This window comes from Chlamydotis macqueenii, chromosome 15 (genome assembly GCF_036417535.1).
Source record: "Chlamydotis macqueenii isolate bChlMac1 chromosome 15, bChlMac1.mat, whole genome shotgun sequence".
In the NCBI taxonomy this organism is placed as follows: domain Eukaryota; kingdom Metazoa; phylum Chordata; class Aves; order Otidiformes; family Otididae; genus Chlamydotis; species Chlamydotis macqueenii.
In genome coordinates this window covers 14,916,652-14,944,610 of record NC_141570.1, presented here as the reverse complement: position 1 = coordinate 14,944,610, position 27,959 = coordinate 14,916,652, and the positions used below count along the sequence as shown (strand labels likewise).

Genomic DNA, 27,959 nt, shown 5'->3' with positions numbered 1-27,959 from the left:
TATGTCACAGATGTATCTCCTATCAGACTGTTGCCTATCTGCTTTCTTTTTCTGTTCTCAGAGAGTATGAACGAGAGTACACCAATGAGAGCTGGATTCCCATCTGTGAATGTTCACTCATCACAGCCACAGTGTGTAACATCACAGAGGATATCTCAGCCACTGTGGCCTATAACCTGCGTGTAAAGGCAGATGGTGGTGCTAGAAGATCAGAGTGGGGCACCCTGAAAGGTTTCTTCAATCGCATCACAAGTGAGTCCTGCTGTTTGGCTTCAGCTACATCAGTTGTGTTAATTTCTCAGAGTTCAGTGTTGAGGGATTGCTAATGGGCATGTTTGTGTACTGTGCATGTCACACAAAGCCCATAAATGCACAGAATACATTCTGCTTCTCAGCTCCTCTCATGCTAGGGTTGGGGTGTTTCACTCGTAGACAGCCACGCTGTGTTCTTGGACATGAGTTCTTCCTGAGGCAGGGCTGAATTTAGCAGGGCTTGAATTTCAAGGGCTTCAAAGACAGATAGATAAGAAGATCCCAGGCATTACTGGGGGTAAGAGGAAATTCTATTAAGAACATCTCTTCTGTACATTCCTATGCATTGCTTTCCTTCCTTTCGTGAAAGCAAGGAGATTGAAGCCGGTTTCAGCTACAACAGAGTGGTAAAGAATGGCATAGATAAGTACTGCAAATACGATCTCTGTGCTGCCTTGATTCCCAGTTCACAAATGTACACTGTGTGGTTTCATCCATGCTTGATTGATTCTGGTTGTTCCACTAGTATTCCTCAGACCAAACCAAGCTTTGAATATCACTGTAAGCATGAAGCAAATCACCGACAGTTTTACTTGCATACATTTACAAAAAGTTAAGTCAGCGCAGGTCATCAGCCTAAGTCAATCTGAAGCCACATAGATACTAAAAGAAAATCAGGATTCATATGAACTGCCAGAGTTATCCTAGGGCTCTTACTGTTTTTTCCTTCACCTTTGAGTAACTGCCAAAATTCCCATGAAGCAGCAGTGGTTTCACAGCTCCTGTTTTTTATGTCACTGCTAAGCTAATGCCCAGAAGCAGAAGAACTGGCCTGATCTGGTGTCCCACCTTCTGGATGCACAGCTGGTTCTGCTGCTGTTGATCACACAAGACCCTCAGGCCACACACTTCCTCTACTGGAGATAATTCAAAACCTTTCAAGTTCTGTGCAACTCAGCTATTGCCAAGCTTCTGTTTGCAATACCGGTCATGGTCCTCCTCCTGTTCAAAGTCTGCAACAATATCTAGACCTAATGGGAGATAGGGCAGAGAGAAGTTTCTGGTCCACTGAATCAACCAGCTGTTATTCCAGATTACTGTTACTGTGCTTGTGATGGCAGCTTCTGCTCTTCTCCTAGCTGGGAAAGGGCAGATAGTATTTAAGGGATGGCTCTGATGTGAAAATGGTGCTCTCTCTGTGTTGGCAGCTTCCCTGACCCCACCTCTGATGAAGGTCATAGCAGAAGGTTATCATTTACTAGTGGAGCTGGAAGACATGGGGCCTGCCTTTCAGTTCTGTGTTCTCTATTGGAAGAAGGGCCAGGAGAGTAGGGTGAGTTTTACCCTTGAGTTTTGGGCAATAACAGAGAGCTCACATACTTGGAGTGAAAGCATACAATCATTGCCTAGGACCTGTTTGCCAGTCCAAGCTCCTTCTGTGAGGCTGGAGGACCTCCCTGGAGTCAATGTGCCGTATTCTTCTGCACATACCAGGGGGTTGCTCTTACCACCATAAAGAAGCTTGTCTGTTCCTTCCACGTTTCCTTCTTCAGGAAGAGGAATCCTCTCAGGAACCTCAACTATTAAAAGAAATCAGAAGTCAGAAACTAAAGGTGTTTGTGCTGACCACCTTCTCTGAACAACATTTGGTTTACTCAGAACAAGATTAAGGTGCCACACTGAGGTGCTGACAAAGTTCTCTCAGGAGTTTTTTGTTAAAGAGCTGGGTAATACTGAAGCAGTGACAATTTGTGTTCCATTCAGGTCCTTCTGTTTTCACTAGACATCAATTTTTTTTTTTTTTCTCGTGGGAACTTGGTGCTTCCATAGTATCATTAATAGCCCTTGATGAATATTTTTTTTTCAAGCCTTGTGAACTTTAGCACATACAGCTTCCTGTAGTCAGGTGTTCTGCAGCTTAGCTGTTGTGCAGTCTAAATCTTGGTTTCAGAGAGAGAAAACAGTTATTACCTATCCACTTTCCCCACCACTCTAATAGTTTTATGTTTTGTGTCTGTTTCCAGGCCAAGGACTCTCAGTCTGCTTAGTTATTCCCTGTAGAAACCCTTCCAGCTCTTCTTGTCTTTACCAAGGTGGGCAGGGAGTAAACCTACACACTTCAAGGTGCAGGAGCACTATGGGTTAGCACCACAGAACTGAACACATCTTCACACTCTTTTCCCAGCAATTGTTGTCACAATCTAGCCTCACTCAGGACCAAGCTCTACAGTCCCTCACCCACTCCCCCCACCCTCCAGTGGGACAGGGAGGAGAATTGGTAAAGAAAAGAAGGCAAAACTCATGGGTTTAAGTTTAAGAGAACAGAAGAAAAGAAAACAGAGATGGAAAACAAACAAACAAAAAACTCAACAACAGAAAATACTTAATGAGGTAGTTTACAGTACAACAACTCACGGTGGATCCTGACATCCAACTTCCTCCCCAGCAGCAGGAATCTCCCCTCCGCGCAGCATGACATCAGTATATACTATTCCATAGTATGGAACAGTCCTTTGGCCAATTTGGGTAACCTGTCCCAGCTGGGGGCTAATTGGTAACTGTCCCAGCTGTGTCTCCAGCCACAGGGGCCACCAGCTCCAGCTCCTCTCCCAGCTCAGGTGAAAATTAACTCTGTCCTAGCCAAAACCAGGACAAGTGACTATTCCATCAAACTTGAACTCCAGGTTCCTGTATCTGATGGGGGATGCTCAATTTAAGGTTGAGTCACTGACTGTAAAAATGAAGGGAAAAAATTCTCATGAGCATCATTTAAAATATATCAGTGTTGAATTTCATTTGTCATATTATTACAATTTCCTCCTGCAGTTCTTCACAGTTGGTTGTCATCTTTACTATTCTGAAGTGATTTTTAAAATATTATTAGTGTGTATCAGTTTTCATTTTCCTTCCAGAGCATCTGTAGTAATACAGTGGTGTGCACAGATCTGCATGGGTCTCCACCAGGACTTCCTTCCACTCTGAGAAAGGATTAGCAATTTAACCATGCAGAAGTCTTTGTTCTATCAGGAAGCAGCAGGAGCAGGACTGCTCACTATGAGCAGGCAACCCCAAAGCCAAGGGTGATTCCAGTGCAAGCAGTGCCCTCCCCAGTGAGCCACAGACCCACCAGGTCTGACCACAGTGGGCAGAACCAGGTACTGGTAACGGAGTCCATCAGTGGCCTCAGACCAGACAAGTGATGAACCAGGCCTGGGGTCTGTACAGGGACCCCAGCCAGGAGCAAGAACAAGAGAGGACCAGAGACAGGGCTGAGGATGAGGCTGCAATGTACTTAACACAGGTTCATCCTGGAGACAAGGTACCTGCCTGAGGTTCATCCTGGAGATGAGTCTGGAGAGAGGCAGACTTCCAGCATAGCTCAGACAGGAACTGAAGGTCCTGGGCTGAGCTTAAATGGGGATCCTGGGCCACGGACAGGAGGGGGAAGATGAGGGGGCCAGGCAGATGAGGGCTAGTCAGGGCCATTTCAGCCTGGTTAGTACACTCAGAGCTCTGATGCCTTTTTATCCCATGGCTGTTAGGCTTTTGAAATAATCTTCTTGACTATCTTTTGGAAACCCGAGTAATCAAGATCAACCTTGTCCATTGTTTTCTGACACCTATGAAAGAACAATATAGGTATGTGTCTGATTGCCTTTTGTGAATGAAATGTTAACTCTTCTTCAGTATATGATATTAATCATCTACACATTAATTCCAAACTCCAGAATAGTTTCTATCAACTGGACTGTCACAAGCATCAGGCTTGCTGGTTAGTACATGTCCAGTTCTCTGCTGGGACTCTCTTGATTTTAATAATTGTCACATTTGGCATGTCTGTTTTGAGGTTTTTTTTGCAAAAGGTTACACATCCCAGGTAGTCCTTGAAATCTTTTCAAACTAATGGCCCTCCAGTTCACATTTCTGTGGAGAAGGATATTTTGATGGAGAGAAGGACTCGTCCTGCCAGGAGAACCCTGCTGGCTTGTTGGAGGTGTCTGTAGGTGTGCGATGCTGGAGGCTGATCAGGCCTGCTGTGAGCTCAGACTTTGCATCTGCAACCTAGCAAAAGTTAGGAGCAACTAGCTAGTTGTTACATGTCCTCTCATGACTGGGGAAACTGGGAAAAGCAACTTCATTTTGCTAGCAGTTAATGGAGTCTTATTTATTGCAAGAAAATAATGTACTGGTGTTCATATACTGTTTAAGGGTTGCTGAAGTGTGTTTACAGTTGCACACACCAAATTCACTTGCTCCTCACTAGCATAGTCCATCCCCTCTCTGGCCTCCAGAGTCATGGCCCAACAATCACAACCCTATCACAGCATGGTTCTGGCACTTCTGTCATATTATGCTAGCACAGACATGATTTTGGCATCCCAACAAAAACTCAGATCAGTCAAGACCTTACTCAGTCATCAAGCCCTTACATCAGGGCAGTAGGTTGTGGTCCGATGTGGCCCGGTACCATCGTTACGCCTCTTTGGCTCACAGCTCTTTCTTTCCATCCCCTCCTACCCTTCCAGACATGCATGGTCTCATTCTGCACTCCACTGTGCTTCCTTGTCTGTTGATTTTCTCTGTCTCTTCTCTTATTCACATAATCCTCTCTGACACCTCTTGCTCCTATTATTTTCCTTCCTTTTCTCCCAGTGAAATCTGGGCTAGCATCCTGTTAGGGCTCCTGTTCGCAGTTGGGTCCTTACCCTGTGTTCTGATGCTCTCTCTTCTGGGCCTGTGGCAGATGCAGCAGAAGGTGGTGAAAGAGGTCAACTCCGTGGTTCACCTGGACATCATGGAGGCAGGATCTGATTATTGTGCAAAAGCTCAGACATACGTCGAGGCGATCAACAGAAGCAGCAGCTTCAGCCACACACAGTGCGTGAGAGCACAAGGTAACAGCCAGCCTTCCTTCCTACGCCTCTCATGTAGTCATGCCCAGGAAGGATAGCCCACAGCTCTTCTTTTTGTTTCCAACCAATCGCTCCTGTCTTTTTGCAAATGTGCTGCCCATTTGTTCCTTGAGGGAGGTAAAAAAACCAAAGACTCAAGAGTGCAGCCACCTACACTGGCACTGGTATCCTTCCCTAGAATGTGCCAACAAAGGATCCCACCAAGGAGGCGTGGGAAGAGCAGCTGCAGAGGGTGCAGGCTGACTGCATTGAGTGGTTTGTCCTCACAGTCTCACTAAGTTTTGCTGCTTCTGTTGTTTCTAGGTGGCAGATCCATGTGGCTGGTGACTGCTCTCGTCTCCTCTGCTGGCTTTGCTGTGGCTGCTTTGACCCTGCCTTTCCTTACCTGGAAAACAAGTAAAATCTTTCAGTATTCCTGCTGCCCCATTGCTGTCCTGCCAGAAACACTGGTAACTTTTATTTTGCTGTGCTTTATTGGTTTTTAGGGTGCTGGGTATTCACAGGAGCATGGGGCAGGTGGAAAAAGCAGACACATGCATAGGATGTTACCCATACCAGTGTGATGAGCTGAGCTGCAGAGGTCAGGCAGCCAATATGAGCTGGCTGCACGGCTGTCACTGCCTTCGGCCTAAAGCTCTGAACAGGGACGATGCTGCTGGTGCTTGTGGGGAAGCAGCTTGGGAGGCATGGCCTGGCCAGCTGCTCCCTGAACAAAACAGCTGTCTCGTTGGCAACACTGCTTTATGTCCCCTGGTACCAGCACTGAGCTTCTCAACTCCTTGGTGAAGAGAAACCACTCATCAAAAGCAGCCTCTTTCCTTGCTCACTCAGGAGGAGTATGTTTAAGTCATAGCTTAAGTGTGCTGTCCAGTTCAAGTGAGCATGCAGGCAGCAGCTTTTGTGGCTGTGGCTGAGCCCTGGGTCTCTGGGCAGTTGTGGCTGGAAGGATGAAAGGAACCATTTGTGGGGAAAAGTAGAAGACAGACAGACTAGCTCATCAGCCTGAAGGTGTTTGAGTGAGTGCATTTGTTTTACAGAAAGTATCAGAGCCCCCCACCCCGCTGATACTATGTGGCAGTGAAGAAACTGAGCAGTGTGATCTGATGGTGCATGTGATGCCCTCGGAAGAAGTTCTCTGACTGTGGATTCAAGAAACACTTTAAAGCACCTCAGAAAAAAAAAAAAAAAGCCTGTGGAAATAGATACTCAAAGAAGAGCAGGCAGATTATGGCCCAGCCACTTTCCTCAGAGTGCTAATAAGTAACCCTATTTTCTTTGTGTTTAAAAGCTGCTGCCAACCAAAGGTTGCTATGGTGAGTATGTGGCCTGCTTTGGTCCTCTTTGTAGCATCTTCATCCATGTACATAAAAAGCAAGTGAAGGTCACAGTTGACAACTGCCAGTTCCCGTACTTCCCCTTCCTATCTGTACCCGTGACCAGACATGAATTAACTCATGTTCCCTTCACATCTGTTAGCCACATCGATGGTCCCATGGCAGAGCTCACTGTTCAGCCACTGGGATTTCACCAGAGCAATAAATGTAGAGCCCAGTCCCTTAGCTCCAAACCATTTCAGCCTCAGTACTTGTAAAAGAAATTAAGAGTAAAAAAGCTTCTTATGTGGATAAACCAGCTGGAATGAGCAGTAAAAAAATTGCTTTTAGGGCTGCAGGCCCTGACCTGAGGTTATACTCATTGAAAAGAATATTGACAGTGACTGGATGCAACAATAATTTGCTGCACGTGACAGATGACAATGTACAATGCCAACAAAACTTACAGGCAGCACCATGAGGGACGGCTGGGTTTCATCAGTGCTTAGCGGGGAGTGAGGTGGGAAACAGCCGTACTTCCACAGTGGTTGGAGAGAGCAGAGCTTTGCAAGAGCAGCATTGCTAATACTGTATAGGTCCAAGATCACCTAGGCAGGGTGTCAAAAATACGAAAGCAGAGTATGCATGAAGGAAAACCAGATCCCTTAGGAAAAAAAATAAATAGGCTGAATTGTTTAAATGAGAGGTGATTTGCATATAGAAGGTTAAGGAAAGAACAGAGAAACTTAGGCTCAAGAAATGGGAAAAGAGACAAAATGATGTGAAAATCACATGGTCAGGATTATTCAGGGTGCCTGCTGGGCATTCCTGTGGTTCAACACCACACCTGAAGCAGGACATTGACTATGTCACACAAGGCAAACCTTCTTCTGTGGTCAGGAGGGCCAGGGTGAAGGGCAACTGGAGTGCTTAGCTTGGCTAGCAGAGGCGTATCAGGATGTATGGCTCAACCATCACAGCATTACCATTCCACGCCTGGCGACATCATTAGTTTCCAAATATCTTTTTTCTTCTTAAGGAAGGAAATTGCAAAAGACAAAGAGAAATTCAATCTAAACACAAATTAAATATAGTTGTTGCATATGCTGCAATTACAGCTGTCACTTCGAAGACAATAATCTGTTACTTGTGAAGCAGAGACTTGTCTTAGCAGGGCATGAAAAGACTTTGAGCTAAAAAGCTATCAGTGGATCTAATGAAATGCAAGACATCTCTTTCTTTAAGAAAGTGCCTTTTTAAATTTCATTCTTGCAATCTTGCATCAGGCCACCAGGTGCCAACAAAGCACCGTGAAAAAAGCAGCAGTGACTCAGGTCTCGGTACCTCTGTTTTTCGAGGCCGTTCACGCCCTGGCTCCTGGCTTTTGTGTTACAGCCCAGTTGCTTCTTTTATACCTGTCTCGCTAGCTATGTCTGGTCGATATTAGGACACAGCGCTTTGGTGTTAAATAGTAAGATTGGCACTGCTGAATACGTAGCGAATTACAGGGTGAGAAATCTGTGCAAGTCTGAGCATGGAAGACTCGGAGCTGATTTTTAGGTTGTTGATAATTAACTGGGAAGTGCCTAGATGCAAAAACCCATATGATGTTGGTCCCAGACAAAGAGATCTGGGAGCAAAGAGGAGAAGGGCATGTGCGTGGGCTGGTATAAGCGCTGAGGAACCCAGCAGGTCTCACGCCCGCCCTGAACCAAGCTGGGGCAGCAGCAGCAGGCAACCAGTGACTGTCTGATTCTGCAATAGGCAGCAGAGAGCAAAGATTGTGTTGAGGAGGACACTCAGCACAGAAGTGCACATCCTTGCAGGGCTATGGGCTCTTTGCCAAACATCCCCTTATACGGCTTTGCCCAGTGCTTGAATTTTCAAGGCACAGCTCCCCATTACAGAGGTCACAGTAGTAAAGCTGGTTTAGAGAGCTCCTGTGCCTCGCATTTGTCCCTGTTTTATTCTCCATTGATTTGTACGAGTTCAGCGTCTTGGTTTCTAGTGTGCCCCACAGGGGTGTCCCCATACAGGAACATATCCTGTTGCTTGTCCAATCCATGGGCATAGTTCTGAAAAGCCTTAGCAGTACCTCCCATCTCTTCCCCCCAACATTGTTGCATTACGGCAGCATCAGCAATTGTTTAGGGATACAGAGAAAAGCAGGGAAAGAAAAGGTCCTTGAAGATGAAGGGCTTTTAAAAATTATTTGAATGCATATTTTTCATGTTAAGTGTAGAGCATACATTTCTCTCTCACTCGCAATAACAAATTTTATGTCCTTCCTCATTGCCACTAAAGCAGTTAAACAGTTGTACAAAACTGCTGTACAAAATGTTAAACATTGAAACACCTGAAGAAAATTCTTACATTAGGGAGATGGAAAGGAACTGTTCAAGTGCCACTGCCATCTTAGCAAGACCATATTCAATTTGCATCAGGATAGTCCAGTTTGTGTCTGTGGAGACTTGAAGCCAAATTTGAAGAGCTGATTGAAAGCCCCTGGAAAGCTGGTCATGTTGAAGTATGTTCTGCATTTTATTAAGCCTGAAAAACATGGTACAGAACAAGAGCAATTCCTTTGCCATCCATGTACCTAGTAGCACGGTGGCACTGGCGTAGGCAGCTGCCCTCAGTCACTCTCTTCAGTTCATTTCCATGCACTGCAAGAGTTAATTGTGCCTTAGCAGTCATGACAACCACTGCCTTTGATAACTGATTTTGCTCCCACAACCATGATACTACATTTCAAAGAAGGACCAGACAAGTAACCACAGTGAAGAGTAATGTGTATCGATGAACATTGCTCTGTTTCTTTCTGTTAGTGTGGTAGTAAGTGGCTCCATTTCTTTCCAAATATACTTTTCTTTTACTTTCCTCAAAAAAATGTTGCATGAAAATAAAGCACAAACCTGCATCTCCTTTTTAGTGAATTTTGTTTCTATGCTGCATGTAAACTGGGATGTGATGCCAAAAAACCAATTTTTTTCCTGAAGACTTTGTAAGAACAGAAGAAATGCTGATAAGACTCATTTTCAAAGAAAAATGATTCAGTTTATTAAATGCAGACCAGCATAAAGACTGTTGATTACATGAACATTTATAAAGTGTTATATGATATTACTGAGTTGACAAGAAAGCAAAGAATTCAATTATCTGTTCAACGACATTAGATGACTGGACAATAGCCTAATTTTTCCTGTGAAGTATCTTGCCTTAGAAGTATATTACTGTTTGCAATTTTTAAGGGCTGATATAAATATACAGTCCAGCATTTCACTGTCCGATCAAACTGGGATCTTTAACTTGCTAAATTACCATTTTAAATATTACAGTATTGTTTGTCTCTTTAAAAGTTCCTTTTTTTCTTACAACATCAGAAAGCAACCAAGATCACTACTTTGACTACAAATTGATTCAATTTCTTGCGAAGGTGGTACTGTGTCCTGCAAAGGAAGCGCTACGAAGATAAGCATCTAAATCACTGCACATAAAGATGTTCACTGTTTAAAGAGCTTATGTACAGCTGATTCTGTCGCTGTTAAAGTGCAAAACTGCGGAAACAGGAAATTACTCAGTTCAGGTCTCTTGTGGTCTTCTCAGTAAATGGAACTATGAAAAATTTCAGAAATTACTAAATCAAGGTATAAAAGGAATTAAAAGATGGCAAGGTTAAGCAAAATTGCCCAAATAAATACTGCACATGGAGCCCTAATTTGGTTTCATTCAGCGTATGGGCTATAATTTAGCTATTACTACAGAAATGGCTACTTCTGAGGAGTTTAACGTCCGTGATTCACTCGAGATCAAACTCAGACCTTCATTAACAGCCAAGGACACGCTCCCACGATGTCGGCCAGCAGGCAGTGATTCTGCCATGAAGACATCCCGTTCACCGCTACAGCCTTCAGTTCCAGAGCAAGGTTTGACAGGAGCTTGCACTCTGTCATAGTTCAGCCCCGCTCAGGACCAAGCTATGCAGTCTCTCACTCACTGCCCCCCACCCTCCAGTGGGACAGGGAGGAGAATTGGTACAGAAAAGAAGGCAAAACTCATGGGTTGAGATTTAAAAAAGAAGTTTAAGAGAACAACAGAAGAAAAGAAAAAAAAAAAAGAGACTTGTGTCTTTATTTTCCCTTAGGACATTAACAGCATTTGAAGTTTTAAATTTTATTTTCACATTATACTTTATTTTTTTTATCAGACATCTGAATCAAAAGCATGAAGCCTATTTAAAGACATAGAAGAGGCTTAAAGTGAACACCTGTCAAAAAAGACTTCAAGAGCAGAGAAACGTTGGCATGGTGAAATAGCAAGGTGAGGGATGATAGTACAAGCAATAAGGCATCCTTCAAAAACCTGAAGTTGTGTCCAAATAAGAAGGAAAAAAAAATAAAAAAGGGCTCACAATTTCTGTCTGATTAAGTGTAAACACACAATAAATCAGAACAAAAAGAATTTGAGACACAACTTCCTACAAACATCTAAGCTAATCACAGACCTAAAAATGGGATGCTTGCCAGGGAGTCTACAGGGCCAACACATGATCACATATCAAAGGAGCTCTCAGAGAAGTTAGAGCAATAGCAGTAAAACAAACTAAATTTGTAACAACTTTACTTACTGTGAAGGAGTTTATGAAGGTTACCATGCTGAATCTTCATGCCTGAAAACCTGCTTGGAATGTTAGTTCATTAGGAACAAAATAGGTAAGTTACTTCAATATTCAGCCTGGAGCTCCTGCTTGTGGGTGGGAGATTTGAATACTAGCTGCGGTGCATAGCTCCTCACATGATCCCAGGATAATCTAGGCTGGAAGAGACCTCCAGAGGTCTGTAGTCCAACCTCCTAATCAGAGTAGGGGCAGGTCTCATGCCACACCAGGCTGCTCAGGGCTTTATCTGGTCTGGACTTGGAAATCTCCAAACCTATGAAACCTGAATGGTTTGGAGACTACCAGTAGAGCATATGGTGGAGAAAATGGGGATCTCTTCAAAGATGCACACAACCTTAAAGGCCAAGTGGAAAGGGGAACTGTTCCCTACCTAAGACCTTACAGAAAACTGAAAATAGAAAGGACTTTTCCCCATTCAAAACTCAATCAAGGAAGGGATTGGAAAGAGTAAATATTTATGATGAGCTGTAAGCCTGGAACTACAACTTCAGGCTCTCAAGCACAGCAGGCAACCCTGACGTTACTGCTGAACTTCTCCCTTCCTACAACTTCATTCCCATTTAAGTTTCTAGAATATTTATTGCATTTTTCCTTTGAACAATTGCTCTTTCATCTTGTCCCCCTGCTGAGGCCAGAGTTCACATAGTCCTGGGAAAGTGGTCTTTGATACAAACCAGCTGCAGCTCTAGACTTTTTAACTTATTGTGGTCTTCACACTTACCACCCACTTTTTAGAGATATAATCCCTATCTGTTCACTGCTCTGCTTTCATTCTGTTAAGTAGTGTCCTGATCATCCTCCAGGTTGCTCATATTTCTCATTTCTCCTGCTGCTATCCAGACAGGCTGATGGCTAACATTTTCCCTTTCTTTGCCAAGTCCTGGCCTTGATTCCCTCTTCTGCCATCTGGTACAACTTCATTGTTAATTTTGACATTGTTCCCATCACTCTGCTGAGTTTGGTGCTACCTCAAATGTCCTGCAGTTTAGAGGACGTCTCTTACCATCACTGTATGTTATTACAGGATAGTCTTACCTAGGCCTTCTCAGCTTCTCTTGTTGTCCATTCAGTGTGGCATTTTCTTAGTCACTTCTGCATAATCATTCATTTTTCTTCCAATGCACTGTGAAATATTGTCCCCTGCTAGGCAGAGGCTTTCTGTGCACCAGCCTGTCATCCGCCTGTTGACCTTTTCTCTTCCTCTTGGAACAGCTATGCAATTATCTAGCTTTGCCATGAAGGGATATCTTCCTCTCTGTTTTGTTTTTACTATTGATTTTTACTTCTGTTGCTTTGTCTTCTACTGTCTTCCCAGGGGGAAAGACTTCTCAAATTGAGATTTGGCACCAAAATGTTTTAAATCTGCTTGCTGTATGTATAAATTTGCTGTGTTCTGTAGCTTCTGTCTCAATGTAGACTGAATGTGGTATTTTTTATAATTCAGCTTCTGCTTCTAGAGCCAACCTGACTGTCCTGCCTTCCTGCGGTTCCCAAACTTTGCACTGACCTCCAGGATCACTACCCTGCTTCCATTTGTCTCTGAGTCAGCAACATGGGATCATGAGCCCAGCCTTGATCCATTGGCTTGGAATACACCTTCAGAGACAAAATGTATGCCATTTTATGCACCATTAAAAAGCCATCCCTGTACATAAGTAGCCTCTCCTGCTCTGCTCTGATAAAGTCTTCTTTCCCAAATGTGCTTTGTACCAGGTATAATTTCTGCAGAGAATATACAGAAACATGAACCCCAGGATACAGACCCTGCTCAAACAAATCTGCCTGGCCACCCTTTTTTGAACTAAAGTCTCGTTGCCAAATCATACCACATACGATGCCTGGGCATATGGATGGATCCTAATTATGGGAATAAAGTACATGGCCATACAAATTAGCAACATTATTCCTCACATAAATGACACCAAATGTACACAATTTACTCCTTTGCCAGGCAGAAACTGAAAACTACAGTCATTTAAACATTCTAGCTTCTGTCTCTAAAAATATATTGATAATAGAAGGCAAAAAATGGCTTAAAAAATAAAAGAAATGGCAAGCTGATATCTGAGAGGAGTTAAAATGCTATTTCAGAGTTTGAGTCTATGCTGAGGAAGAAGTCAAATTTTCATTAAATCCATCTCGAATTTAGTTGCTTTGTACAAGGGCTAGGATGCAATGTTGCTGAGATCTATAGGATTTCAAAAGATTTTGATCAACTATTATAGCATCAGTGTAACTCAGGCAATGTTTCAAAAAATAGAAGTGATATAAACAAATTCATCTCTAGTTGGTGGATTAGGCACCTCCAAGGCACAGTGGAATGTAAACATATATAACTTTATGTGATTGTGGAAATCAGATGTCTGGGTCATAAAGGAGCGTGTTTGTGTAATGGGCCCTTTGGTATTTCTCAGCACTGCGATGTTTATTGTGGCTACCTTTGTTCTGGGGCTACTGCTTCACCAGGCCAAGGAGTCTGTGAATATTGAAAGGCTCACAAGCTGCCAGCAAGTCTTGCATGTGCAAGAATGCTTCTTTAATTGTAACAATAGAGAAGGTGAATTCTGCTTCTAGAGTTCTTCTTACATGAGCCTGTAACTTCTTGTAATAACTTAAACATATCTGAGCAAAGTTAGCCTTAACAAAAGCACTAAATATTAATTAAACCTTCATCTTAATCCAATCCAACAGTATGTATCCTGATTGTGAGGAAATAATTCTTGTAACCCCAAGACAGAAAAATTTCTAATTCAGAGTCAAAAGTAGGATACCTTTACATTTTATCCACTCCCAGAATAGGTGGACATCTGTAAATGGCCTACTGGGAACAGTCCTGGGGATATCTCAATTGCTCAGGCGTGACCTTTTGGACTGCCTTTTCAGGCAACTTAGCCAGTTGCCTAGACATGGTTTACAACATGACTCATTGTCTGTCACTTCTTTTAATCTCCCTTCCTCTCCATCAGCTGCTGGAAGAATTAAATGCAGATACCAGATAAGTACAAATTTTTTAGCATCCCAGTCCTATTACAAATCTATGGACCACTCAGGTTTTACACAGAGAGTGGTGCTGGATGCTGAATCTGACTGTTTGGGACAGACTGCAAATCAGGGAGCTGCAGAGATGCCATTTGTTAACAGGAGAAAGACTGCCTATAGATCTAGTCCTGATGTTCAAGAAAGGATGAGCAACACTGGCAACCAATAAAAAATATCCAAACCAGCTACACTGAGGAGGGCAGTTAGGAATGTCTTGTCTACTGACCAGTGACACTGGGCCAAGGAAATCGTGGCTTTAGTTGTGGGGAAAACAGACAGGAGAATCAACAGCATGGTTTACCGCTTACCTTTCTGTCAAGACTGCCAAAGGTCTTTGCTACAGTACTGTCAGAAAACATTCTTTGCCTGCTCAGTTTAGGAACAGGAAGAGCTTCCTGAGCAATCCTGTGCTTGACTCAGTGCCCATAAGCAAAGTGTATGAAAAACACACTTCAAATAGGTTTTTAAAATGTTGATTCAAAACCAGCACGTAATCCCATGCAGCTGACACTGCTGGTGTCAAATAAACAACCAGACTAAGCCCACCATGTCTCCCATCATCACCAGAGGACTCAAAAGTGGGGCTTCTTATTTTAGTCAGTGTTGCTTCTGGTTACCACTAGTGAAAAACACAGCCTGATTGAAACGGTTCCTTTGCAAATGCTATGATTATTTGAAATCCTCTGGGTCAAATTCTTTTTGTACTCAAGTAAATACTGAGTAATAACAATTTACACTGATCCTATAAGAAATAGTAAAGGAAAAGGGGTTTAGCTATAACTCAGGAAAGTAGTTTTTCTCACAACGTCAGAGAAAAGCTATTGCTGCAAAAAAAAAGGATTTTAAAGGTTCTTGTAGCCACAATATGAAAACTACTTCTCTATTGCATTCAAACCCTTCTGCTTTACTATTAAACATAATACCACATAAATACAACTTAATCCAGGCATCTGAACTGCCTTCTGCAACATATGTATAGTCTTTCCATTTTTATACACAACAAATCTGATAAACAGAGATTATATAAAGAGAAATTGCTGGAGCATTACAGCATGAGCATAGCACAGACTAGTTTCCTTCTTTTCAAGTAATCCCAACATATACAGCCAGAGGAGTCTAATAATTAGAAAAAAAACCCCCTGACTTCTGTTAAAAAAAAAAAAAGAAACCAATTGATGCTAAAAATATTCCCTGATTTTGAGCGTACTTTACTTTGGGCTAAATATTTTTAAATGCTTAAGATTCTAGAAATATGTATTGCAAAAGAAACCAAATTTTAGTTTTATTTTGCTTGTTTTTTTTTTTTTCTTTATATACTGCCACCATCTCTGTGCTCAACAGCCCTATCAGCCTGAAAAACAAGAATAAAGAAGATAAGGAGGAACAGAAATAGAAATATCTGTTAGGATTACGAGTAAAAACAAAATCTCAAAAGGTTTTAGGACAGAACTGTCGCAGATAACCAAACTGCTGGGTGCCTGTCCCTCGGGGAGGTAGGCACAGGGAGAAACAGAGTGTGCAGAAGGCGGTGATGGGACCAGAAGACACAAGTCACAGAGCAACAGAAGAGAAGATTTGTGAGAAAAGACCTGTAAAGACTTGTATTAACACTCGGAAAAGTGTGATGATTCAGATACTGACAGCCACTTGAAAGATAATCATTAAACAGTAGCTTTTTTTGTGAAGGCATTCTGTCACAATTTTAATTGCACTGTTTATTTTTCTAAGCAGGTAGATAAGCCTGAGAAACGCAGGAACATACAAATGCATTTCTAGGTGGAATGTCCTGCAATCCTGCAACATAAAAATAATTTAAGTAATAATCCTGTGGTCCTCTAAATAGCTATCATCTGTAGTTCTTGCATGCAATTAAAACCAACAAAATAATGCTGATTATTTGGCTGCAAGATGAAATGCTGAAACAACTGGAACATGGAGAGGCGTGGTACGATTCCAACAGGATGAGGAAGACTCTGCACAGAGGCACCCCCTAGCACAGGCCACTGGAGAAATCTGGCACAGAGGAGGCAGTAGGCATCATGCACAGGCAGGAGTGGGCAAAATGAAGGCTATTTCACTAGCTTTGCAAAGTTGCCATCACAATTGTTCTCACAGACCAGCATTTTCTAGTAACTTTCTAGTTTATTCATAAAACAAAATGGTTAAAGCCAAATAAGTCTGTATAAACATAAACTCATAAACAGTTGGAATCAGACACGCAGGACAGGCACCAACAAGAGGCAAAATAGAGAGTCCTATGGCTGCCTGTGAGGAGGACATCAGGGAGGCAGGAACGGTTCCCTGAAGCCTTGTGTGGTGGCTTGCTAACAAGAAACTCCACCTGGTCGTTCCTGGCTTTCTTCAAGGAGCTGGAGGAACAACTGCCACCTTTCACGTCTGCGGGCAGTAAGACATGGCTTTGCATGTTGAGTCACTGTGCTGACCTAACAGAGTACAGGATGTGAGATGAGGGCACTTAGTTTGAGCCCGTGTGGCTGTAACACTTATTTCCAGGGCTTGCTGGAAATCCACTGCTGGATTGCTCTGAGAGGCCCCGAGCATCCCCATGGACCTTGCAGGGAGTCCAAACGAGGCTGGATGGAAATATCACTCAGTCCAAAGCCCAGGAGGTATGTGAAACTTTTTCAGCACAGCAAATAGCATTCACCTACGAAGGCCACAGAACTGCAGTGTGACAGATGAGGCAAACCTCAGTGCTTGGATACAAGGTCTTACAGATTGTACCACCACCACCACCATCAGGTGCCCTGGTCTCCTCGCAGCGCTCAGTATTCTCCAGATAGCTCTGAGCAACGTGGAAAGAGATCATAAACTCTACAAGCCAGACAACCAAGAAGACAGGACAATACACTTCTCTTTGGAAATGGGATATTATGCAGTGCTCCCTGCTCTCACAGCATTGCCATCTGGCGAGTAAAGGCTAGGGTTTGCTCTAATTAGTTCTCTCCATCTGCACAAACCAGGACCCACAAAATGTCCTACAGACCCACTTCAAAAAGAACATCTGCGTGGGCTGTGTCTGAAAATGAAAGCGTGAGAAGGGGGTTCCACTTGGTGTTGTGAAAGACGTGGGTTTTACTCATTACACAATTTCAAATCTAAGTTCCTCTGGGGCTTTGCTGACTGCCAGAGTGAGCCCTCTCCACACAGATTTACACTGGTATGCTGATAGCAGAATCAACTCCCTGATTTACTACTCACTAGCTCAGAGCAGAAAAGCTGAAGTACTACTCCATCCCTTCTTCCCCTGGACAAATCTCTACCCTCCCGTATTAAAAAAAAAAACAACCTGTATTTTGCAGGTCCAAATAACAACTCTTTTTGGGACTAAGACGTGACACCTCCCCCCGGTCCAACTCAGCCATCAGCGCGCTGCAGTGGTCCCCGCGGTTTGCCGAGGACGGTGGTAGCAGGCAGCAGCTGTCCCTGCCACCTGCCTTCTGCTGAGTTTCTCCTGCCTCATCCTAGGGGAGCAGAGGACAGCGAGTCCTGCAGCCTCCAGGTGTCTCCCAGCGGAGGAGGCTGCGGAGCCCCTTGGGATCATGTGTGGTACCCGAGCAGATGTTCACTTGCTCCTGGGGCTCTTTGTGAGACAGACCCTCTCTGATCCTGTCAGCGTGCTGAAGAACACCGACTACAAGAGGACGGCCGCACTCCCGCGCCTGCAGCTGCTCCTTTAACGTACAAAGGCAGGATTTCAAGTGAAGAGAAGAATGGGAGTCTGGCTGCAGCGTTTCCTTCACTGCTACAACAACAGATTGGAAGAAGCTGAGAGTTTCGATGCCTGGAAAACTGGATTCTGAATCGTGAGAGGCTTTGAACCCCCCTCCCTCCCAAATAAAACAAAACCCTTTGACTTCTTCTCTCAGCAGGAGGGGGAGGGAGGGTGGATTTACCATGAAGACAAATCGAAGATGCAGAGCCCTGCTAGCAGTGAGTCTGAATCTGATGGCTCTCCTCTTCTCTACAACAGCTTTTATCACGACCCACTGGTGTGAGGGCACACAGAGGGTCCCCAAGCCGAGCTGTGGGAAAGAGAAGAAGACAAACTGCCTCAACTACAGCGGGAATGAGACTGCAAATGAGACAAACCAGAATGTGGTTCATTACAGCTGGGAGACGGGAGATGACCGCTTCCTTTTCAGGTATTTCCACACTGGGATCTGGTACTCCTGTGAGGAAAATATCAATGCTGCTGGTAAGTAGAAACCAACTTCCTTCCAGCTTGTGTTGCTTTGTGTTTGGTTCAGTGTGATAAACACATAGGCAAGCTCTTCTGTGCTGTATCTTAAAGCAGATGCACCCTGCAGAGAGGCAGGATTTTAACAATTCTTTGTTGAAAAGCAACCTGTTTCCAGTGAGAGCAAGGATTTGCTTGTTTACCTGCTGGCTGATGCAGGTCTGTGCTCCAAAGCCAGCTGAACCTCTGACAAGCGGTATGTGCTACTCTCCCGGGCACTGCAGCCGGAGACTGGTCAGTGCTTCCCTTCTGGGAGCTGCTCCATGGAGCGCACAAAAGACAGCAGCTGGTAGTTGCTAAGGAGGTTCTGACATCTAATTGTGATTGTCCCCTAAATAACCCCTAGGACAGTGCTCTGAATGGCAGGGAAAGCACAAAGGTCACAGTTTTTATCAGACTATAGCCTACACTTCACACAAACCCTTCCCAGTGGCTGGGTTGTATGTTTATTGAAGTAGAGTGGAGAAATGGCAGTTACAGGGCACAACTGGGCACAAGAAAGCTCATTTCTGTTCCCTGCTCAGCCATTTACTTGCTGAGAACGACTCGAGAAGACATTTCTCCAGCTTATCAGTGTATTCATTTCCCCTGCTGTACCCTGGCACTTACCAACAAATAAAACACTGGAGGGTGGATGGAAGGTAGCAACCGTGGGACTGATTTAAGTCTCAACAGATGCAATCTGACAGTCCTTACTCCCAGAGCTGTCTTATAGAGCTAACATCCAAACTCTGCTTTTGAAAGAGCTTTTTTTTTCTAGATTATGTGACTGGAAAATAAAGTTTACAAATGTGACTGTGTGAGAGGGACAGTGATGGCTCACGGTTGCTGGTTCCTGTTTGCTGGGCTGTTGCCATGCTATCCTGCCCACTGCCCAAGGAACAGACTGGGGAGCCGGTCATTCCCCACTGCTGGGAGAGAGGAACAGTTAATCATCCTTCATGTTGTGCCTCTGAGGACACAGCATCCCTGATAATGGGTCGTTTATGAGATCTTGGTAAAACTCCTCTGTAAGAATCTGCTATAAAGTGGGGCAAACCCGGGGTGCAGCTCACAGTCCATTTCATCCCAAGGTACTGTGTATACTCACTAGTATTTTTGAGGATAGTGCTTCAAGAATTAGTTGGTCGTTAAAACTCAATTTAATGTATGAAAAGGCAAGTTCATTAACTCCAGCCTTAGGACTGACAATAAACAGCTCCATGCTGAATTGAGTGCAGCAAAATTAACTCTCTTGACATTAGAAAAAAAAAAAAAAAAGATAGAAGTCTTACAGATTTGGAAATAAACTTAGGCCACAGCAGCCTGAGTGAGCAGCTTAAGACTCTTCGACTTTTTGAGCGTCTTAGCTGGGATTGGGACGATGAAGCATGTCCAGATTTCTGGCAGATATTGAAAGCTTTCCAAGCCAAGATTTATGTGTGAGATAACTTGTAACTGTGTGACTCTAGCCCACTCAGAAAACTGAGTTATCTGTGGGAGAAGAGAAATACAGTGATCTATTCTGTACTGGGTAAACAAAGCTGTGCTGTCCTGTGTGGTTTCAGGAGATAGCTGGAAGCCAGCTTAAGAAAGTTATGGCAAAAGCCGGAGAGAAGAAGTTGTTTCTCCCTCCCCACAGCAGCACAGCAGCCACATGTGTTACCTGCTAGAAACACTAACTTGGTGGAAGGTACTGTTTAGTCAGCAGACCAGGAGCGACCAAGCTTTAGAAAGAATCCAGCCATGTACAAGGATATAATGGCTTAGACAGACCGCTGCCTCATTCACAGTTTACCATAGTTTTTTTCTGGTAAGGACAGGAACAATGTGATGGACATGAGTCTAAATTTGTCCTTAAGAGTTTCAACAGAAAACAACCATGAAAGGTCTTCATTCAGACTTACTGGTTTGTAATACCAGCCTGTTAGTACGTTGTCATGGCCTTTTGCACCGATCACTGGTCTGGTGATCATTTTATCTGAACGGCAATGCGAGGCACCAGCCAGCCCCATCCAGCAGCAGTGATCGTGCTTATACGCAGACCCTCAGTGCTCCGTATATCTATGAGTAACCAATCCCTTAGGCTCATCACACTGTCCGCTGCACACTTACTGACCACGGTCCTGTAGGTGTCACAGGTCATACAGTCACCATGTTCTTCATAGACACCCTTGGATGCCAGGAGATCATCCAGAAAATGCCACTATGCACACAGTAGTCTATTAAACTAGTGAAAATCCCTAGCTTGAACACATTCCATACTTTCACCAATACCTTTATTAAAGCTTTACCAATAGCATACTGAAAATAACAGCAACAACAGCCTTCCTCTAGGCAAAATCCTTTCCGTAGCCACTCCGTAGCCTCAAAACTGGCAGCAGAACCTATGGCCACAATCTATGGTCATAGATTCCTCCAGCTCCTGACCTGTCCCTGATTCCTCACTGCCTATGTCTGAAGCTAAGCAACACTAATCTCACCAGGAGCACAAGAATGCCAGTAACACTCTCTGTGGTTGTGATGCTGTCAAAACGCTCCAGAGTGTTCTAACATTCCCAGCTGTGAGGAGCATTCTTCATCTAGCCTCCACACTTTTGATTTCTCTTTCCCTACAGTCATGGCACCCTCAAAACTTTCTGCACTCTGCACTGGTACAGCTGAAACCCAGCAGGTCTTGTAGTGCAGGCACAACAGGACCAGTTCCCAGAATGCTGGTAGTGCAAGAAAGGACAGAACTTCAGGGCTTCCAGTTGGCTGGAAGAGCTGGGACTCAGTGACACCATAAATTGACATTCAGGCCGCAATAAAAAGATATTTTTAGTGTCTCGCTGCTTATCTGAAATGTCTATTTAGATTCTAGATGTAGAGTGTGCTATACACTCTCTGTGCAGACTAGCGAAGCAGGCCTTCATCTTGTCACAGATTTCTGGTTTTCACTGACATCTCTAACAGAGATTGAATGCTGTGATTACTTCTGAAATAATTTGTGAATCTAGAGTTTATTTTTATCCAGCATGTCTAGGATGGCTGGAGAATCCTAAAAGCATTTAGCACCTGAGAAATATAATTGTGAATCCCCTCTGGGAATAGAGGGACTTGAGTATATATAGTTCATTGGTGGGTGAGTCCTGTAATTATTTAGCACAATTTCTGACTCAAAAGTATGTTGAATTCCAGTCTACTAGAAAGAGGATGAAGGCTTTCTTTTTCTGAGTGGGTTCAATGCTTTGCATCCTACATGGATGGAGCTACCTTCTGGAAGAGCAATGCGCCTAATCTCCAGAAGGGGATGAAGCTAAATCATACGCCGTGAGCTCTGTACTTGTGCTGGTCATGAGCCCTGCTCTGCACAGGGCGCTTGGTGCCTCCTCCCGGGCCATGAGTTCCTTGGCTACTGCTAGGCATCTCAAAGCTGAGCTCTATCATTTCATTTCTTTCTGAGCATGACTTTGAGGGCATATCTTATTCCACACCTGCAGGCTAGGTCTGTGCTTGTGTCAGTACTGGACACAAGATACCAGACAAGTGATGTGCTAATAGCAGCAGTGATAAACTAGCTGGTAGATTCCCTAACTCAAGAACATACATGCCATGAAAAAATTAACACAGGAAGTAGGTAAGGTGGCAAACCTCATCCTAACAGGTAAAGGAGCTTGAGAGCTGGGAAGCAATAACAAATTACCCAGTTTTGCTCAATAGTGCGTTTGCTTTGATTCTAATAGAAAAAAAAATATTAACTCAGATCTTGTTTTAGCTGGCTAATGAACAGACAATTTCAGTAATAGCATCCACATTCAGATGGAAAAGCAGCTGCCTCGGTGCCTTTTAAGAGTACTGTCCCATTAAATAAACAATGAGCCTCCACATTGCTCACCGCTCAATAGAAATCAGGGAGATCAGGAAGGGGTGTGCATAGGCTTGTTCTGTATTCTTGGAATTCTGTTTTGAGGGCAAGGGGTCTGTAGCTCTTTGTACGCTCTGTGCCACATATTCCTTAGCACTCTTTAAGGAGTAAATGGTAGAGTGGAACTTACATGGTAGATAAGGACGCACCAAAATGGGCCATAAACATGGAAATTAAATGCACATTTGAGAAGGAGCCAGAAGAACGAGAGAGGTGCATCCTGCAGAAATGACTAAACCTGTAACATATAAAGACATGAACTTGCCACACGCTTTCACAGATCCAGAGTGACACTGCATCACCCTTCTCCCCGTCACCGTAGGCAGCTGTCCAGAGAGAGGGACCGGGGAGAAGCACCTCCTGAGTATGTAATTAAAAGCAAGAGGAATTGGAAATTCTTGCTGGATTTTGAGAAATATAATATAATTGGCATGACTGAAACCTGGTGGGTTTATTCACATGACTGGAATGTAAAAATTGCTAGTTATAAATCGTTCAGGAAGGAAAGAGTGGTAAAAGAAATTGAGGAGGTAGAGCTCTATATTAAAGATAAAATTTCCAGCAATAGAGGAACTGAACCCAGGGGGCCTGGATAATCTCCACCTGAGGATGTCAAAATAATTGGCACATGAAAATGCAGGTTTAGTAGCAAGAATCTGCACGTTGCTGTATTCAAAGAAGACTGGAAAAAAATTATACAGGCCACTTAACCCAGCAACCTTAGGACAGTTTTCAGGGAAAGCACTCGGTACGTGGCAACAAATGGGTTTTTATCAAAGGTAGGGTTTTGTTAAAGGTAAATCTTCTAACAAGAGGAATCATTTCTTAGGCAAGGGTAATGCGTTAGATCCAGTATCTATGGGTTTACAAAAGCATTTGATGGAATGTCCCACTGAAAATTATTTACAGAACTACAGAGAGCGGAGAGAATGGTAACACCATAGTGATAGATGCTTCCACGCTGGGGAATGCTAAGCAGCCTGAGCTTCTTCAGACAGGAATGATGGCACACTGTACAGAGAACTATGATATTGGTGGGGATCAACAGGGAATGACAGAGATCAGACAAGAAATATCATTCACTGCTTCTGTGATTTAAGAACAACAAGGCGTAACAGACAAAAATAAATACTCCTTCCTACAGAGCTCCCTGCCAGGGAACATTGTGAAAGCCAAAACTCGGTATTGCATGGATCCAGGGAGGAAACATCCATTTGTGTTACTAACTGATGATTTGAGAGCAATCTGACCAGGAAGTCCCTGAACGGTACTGATATCACAAGAGGAGTACATGGATGGTGATACAAAGATAGTGAAGTAGATAGACCTTTTGCTTGAGTCTCTGGTGCAGCTTTTACTTTATATGATTTATTATGATGGGGATGAATAGAGAGATTGTAAAGTGACTAAAGAACAGTCTTACAAGGAGGCTCTGGCAAGTAATAAAAAAAAAGGGAAATTACCACAATGGAGATCAGATATTTCTAGTTGTCCTCAAATTTGGTTTTGGGACTGATTCTGTTATTGCTGAGATTAGCAATCAAGGAAAAAGAACTAGGGGTAAAATTCATGTCACCTAATTCATTAATAAATAAATAAATAAATAAATAAGATGAGGCAGGTGAATCCCACAGCAAACTTGTGGACATCAGCAAATATAGATATCTGTGCCTAAACTGATCAACGTCGTCACTACAGTCAGTAGAGAGTAGTGAATACTTCCTGGGGAGATTAAATTCCTCCTCATATGGGATGAATTGAGCCCTGGGATTATGTGTTTTCCTCATTGGCCAAAAAGGAATCTATCTACGAAGTTGCCATTTCTAACACAGAAGTCTTAATTTGGAGAGAATAATCCTACTTTAAATGCACTCCTTACATATGCTGTGACACAAAGTCTGGGAATATTGGCATTACAGAGGAGAGATTTTTCTGCATAACTGAAAATGTGAGCTGCTCTGATAGAGTTGCAAGAATAGTATTAAAATAATTAAATGACAAAAAAAAATTAAAAGCACCAAACACTAAGGCAAAGGTTCTGTGAGGTCACAGGTCATTATCAGTTGTGAGCAAAAGATAAGAAACAAGTTGCGGGCCAGTATTTGACCATGGGGTGACCACGAGCTGCAAAGTGCAGCGATAGAAAGGAAAAGCGATATTCTACAGAAGAATCAGCATCGCTATGCAAGGCACCGGTGACACCAGCGCATTTTGTTAATGCCATTGTGCATAGTTACGGGAAGAAAAAGAGGGAGGTGAAACAGATGCAGAGTGGGAATTCCAAGGCAGTTAAGGAAGAGAATCTCCTTCAAGAAAAGAAGAGAAAAACTCGTCCTCACTCGTATAACAAATTGAAGATCTAGAGAGGACGTGATGGTACCTTATATATATATATGGATAAATATAAAGAAAAGAATATGACTTAAGTAACTTGTCATTGAGGGGAAAAAAAAGTGAAAATCCAAGGAGGGGTTCCCAGAAATTACGTCTCTGGATTTCACCTCCACGGAGGGCAGTGTGAGCAAAGGAAATCCACGGGCTGAAATGGATACTTCTTAAATTCACAAGAACTGTATGAAGGAAGAGGAATGGTTTTGGCATGAGGAAGCGTGGAGTGAGTCCTGCATAGCTGATCTGTTGGTATCTTTAGGAGGTCTGAAAGGAGCCATCGTGGTCTGAGTGCCTTGCTTACACCATGTCTATATTCTACGTGACATCCGTGCTTCAGGGTTGCCACTGGTCACCAGTGGGAGCCAAGAAAAAACAGTTGCTGACTGGATGCATATCACGTTTCCTGGAGGGTTTTATGGCTTCTCTAAAGCATCAGAAATTGGTTACAGGTGGAGACTGTGTGTGAGGAGGTTGCTTTGCTGCCATTGACATTATTACAGCTTCTCAGTATCTAATTGGTATGTGTGCTCATGCACTGAACATTCAACTGATGATCTAATTTGGGATCAGGAGAGAAATCTCCCTCAGGCTAGATAACAGGCAGAGTAACATTTTTTTTGCCTTCCTTTACAACATGGGGAAGGGTCTATTTGAGAAAATCACTTGTAAACTCCTCCTAACAAATCCCTGGTTTTTTGCATCCAGGATAAGCTAGGCCTGCCCCTGTAGGAATTTAAACAGGATAAGAGTCTTCGGATCTGTTCATGTTCCTCACAATGACTCTTGCTCTCGTCCTGTGGTACAGGATAGCTGTGGTTTCTGCGGTGGCGATTGCTTTATTACAGACCTTGAGTTTTTTATAGGATGTTGGGGATATTTTGTGTCTCCAGTGCACTGGGAATTTTGAATTTCAGGCCCTCCTGAACCTGCCAGACAGACTAGCTGTATGAACATCTATCATACATAAAATGTGAAAATAAAATCCCTGCAGGCTGAGACTCATAATAGAGTAAAGTAAAGGACAAGGCAGTGAACTGCTCCTTATTTGATAAGTTACTCTCTATCTCAGGAGCAAAAACCGCGTTGCTTTCTCTTTGGATGTGTCTATCCTCAACCATTTAACCCAGTAGTCTTAAAGGAGGTATCTGCTAGTTCCTTGTAAATAGAATAAACGTCAGAGTGCTGGGAGACTAACATATAGGCCCTGTATTTCAAACTGGGGCGCTACGCTACTGCCAGTTAGTACAAAATATGAGCAGATGCATTGAGGGCTACAGAAATAAATATGGGATGGAATATTAATTATCATGGGATCCAGATGGTTTTTAAATTACACCAAACTCAATCCTGATTTTCAAACTTTCCTTATATGGAATTAACAGAACTGGCTTACTGACAGATCTCAAAACGGGGACTTACAAAGTTACAGGGCTGCTTCTAGCAGGACCGTCTGTTAACCACGAACTGGTGTAGTGTTATCCAGTGTTCTTTTTGGTAAAGAAAATGGTAATATAAATCTTTGCTGATCTAGCTTACAAATGATACAAGGCCTACAGAAAGCAGTAAATAATGAAAAGCAGATGTTATCTCTATGGAATGACGTGGCTTGGAGAATAGTCACCAGCAAACAAAATCCATTTTAATGTGTTCCACCTTGCATTTGGCTGGATTTGGGCAGGGAAAAGGACACAAACTATGCTTACAATCTGGGAGCAGAGCCCCTCCTCCATGTCTAGACTCACTAGATCTGGAGAGACCAAAAAACCACATCACCCTGTCATTCAGCCTGATTTCACTCAGCGTCACCTGGCCAGACAACAACACTAAACAAGAGTTTGTTGCAAAGTTATTAGGTACAAGCTTGGAAATAAGGTTCACAAGAAAAAATGCAAGCACAACTTTTTTCACTTGATTTCAAAAACTGGAAATTCATTTGCAGTGTACTGTGTATGATGTCTTACTACCCATCTTGTTTAACTTCCTTTAAAAATCTGCAGCTGAAAGATTAAGGTTACCTCAGTTTCCGTACTCCAAGTCATGTGCACCTGTCTGGAAAAACAGGATGCCTCAACCCAAACACACAAAGCAACCGAACATCTTTTGGCAGGGAAGGTGGGAGAAGTTTCTGCAGTTCACTTTGAAGCAGGCAGCCTAAATTGCAATGGCTAAGAGTAGCAAAGAGTTGACAGATAGGCAAACCAGGAAAGAAATACCGTTATGGTGAAGAAGTACATGTTGATGTGGTACAGGTTCTGACATCCCTCCAGCACTCCCCTTGCCTCTTACCCACAGTCACTTGCCCGAGTTTCAAGCTGCAACCTCAGGACTTGTGTTCACAGCGACGGGCCGTGCCATCAGAGTAACGCTCTGTCTCAAATCTGTCTTTCCCTCCATTTTGCCACACATCAGCTTTTGACGTTTTCATTTTCTGGAGTAATCCCATCCATGAAAAGGAGTTTCCTTCTTTGCTTTCAGTGACTTTCATCTCTGCCTGCCCTGCTTATGTAACTCCAGAGCCAGGGCACAGATCCAATGCAAATACTCTGGTCGGGCATCATCTGGAGAGAAGCAGTGGCACGGTTAAAAGATAATCCACATTGATCCACAGCTAATAAATGGAAAGAGTGGGAGCTATTGAACCACATTTCTTCTACAACCAGGGCTGTAGGGTCTTATTGGTTACTTACTCCTTTGATCTTTGTTAATCACCAGCCTGAATGGAACCACTAATGCAGTCACAGGGGAGCTGGTGGAAGGCATGTCAGAGTTCATACAATGAGGTGTACAGATTAGCTACATTTTTGTGAAGAGTGTCATTTCTAGTCTTTCACCGTTTCCTGGAGAGACCTTACAGTCTCACAGACACTGGACTGCTGCTAAGTAGTTTATTTTGGCATATTTACATTAGCACAGAGGAAGCACGGTATAGCAGAGGGTCACCTGTGGGATGAACAGGTGAAAACCCTCCTCTTCCCATTCCATGGTTTGAAATGCTTAAAGCAACTCAGAGCTCCTTGCCTGATCTAATGTTTTCCAGATTACAAAGCCCGGTCTAAACTGACACCAGAATCATTGAAAGCCTCTCTCAGCACCATTGTTTCCTTCATTCTCCCAATCATTTGAAACTCTGAGCTGCTTTCCAGCTCTCCAAATGATAGATGTGTGCACACATCCATCAGGTCTTACCCAGATAATCAGATGAGTCTTGTGACTTGGATGTGTTTCA

The 27,959-nt window shown here is 43.4% G+C and overlaps 1 protein-coding gene across 1 annotated transcript in view; it reads left to right on the top strand.

Annotated features, from left to right (window-relative positions):
• GSG1L (GSG1 like) overlaps nt 1-27,959 on the top strand; it is an 80,196-nt gene that overhangs the window by 6,344 nt on the left and 45,893 nt on the right. Inside the window, exons 3-5 of the mRNA XM_086759730.1 lie at nt 62-252; nt 1,461-1,585; nt 4,997-5,147. Coding sequence (XP_086615856.1) covers nt 62-252; nt 1,461-1,585; nt 4,997-5,147 — 467 coding nt within the window. The remainder of the gene's footprint in view (nt 1-61; nt 253-1,460; nt 1,586-4,996; nt 5,148-27,959) is intronic.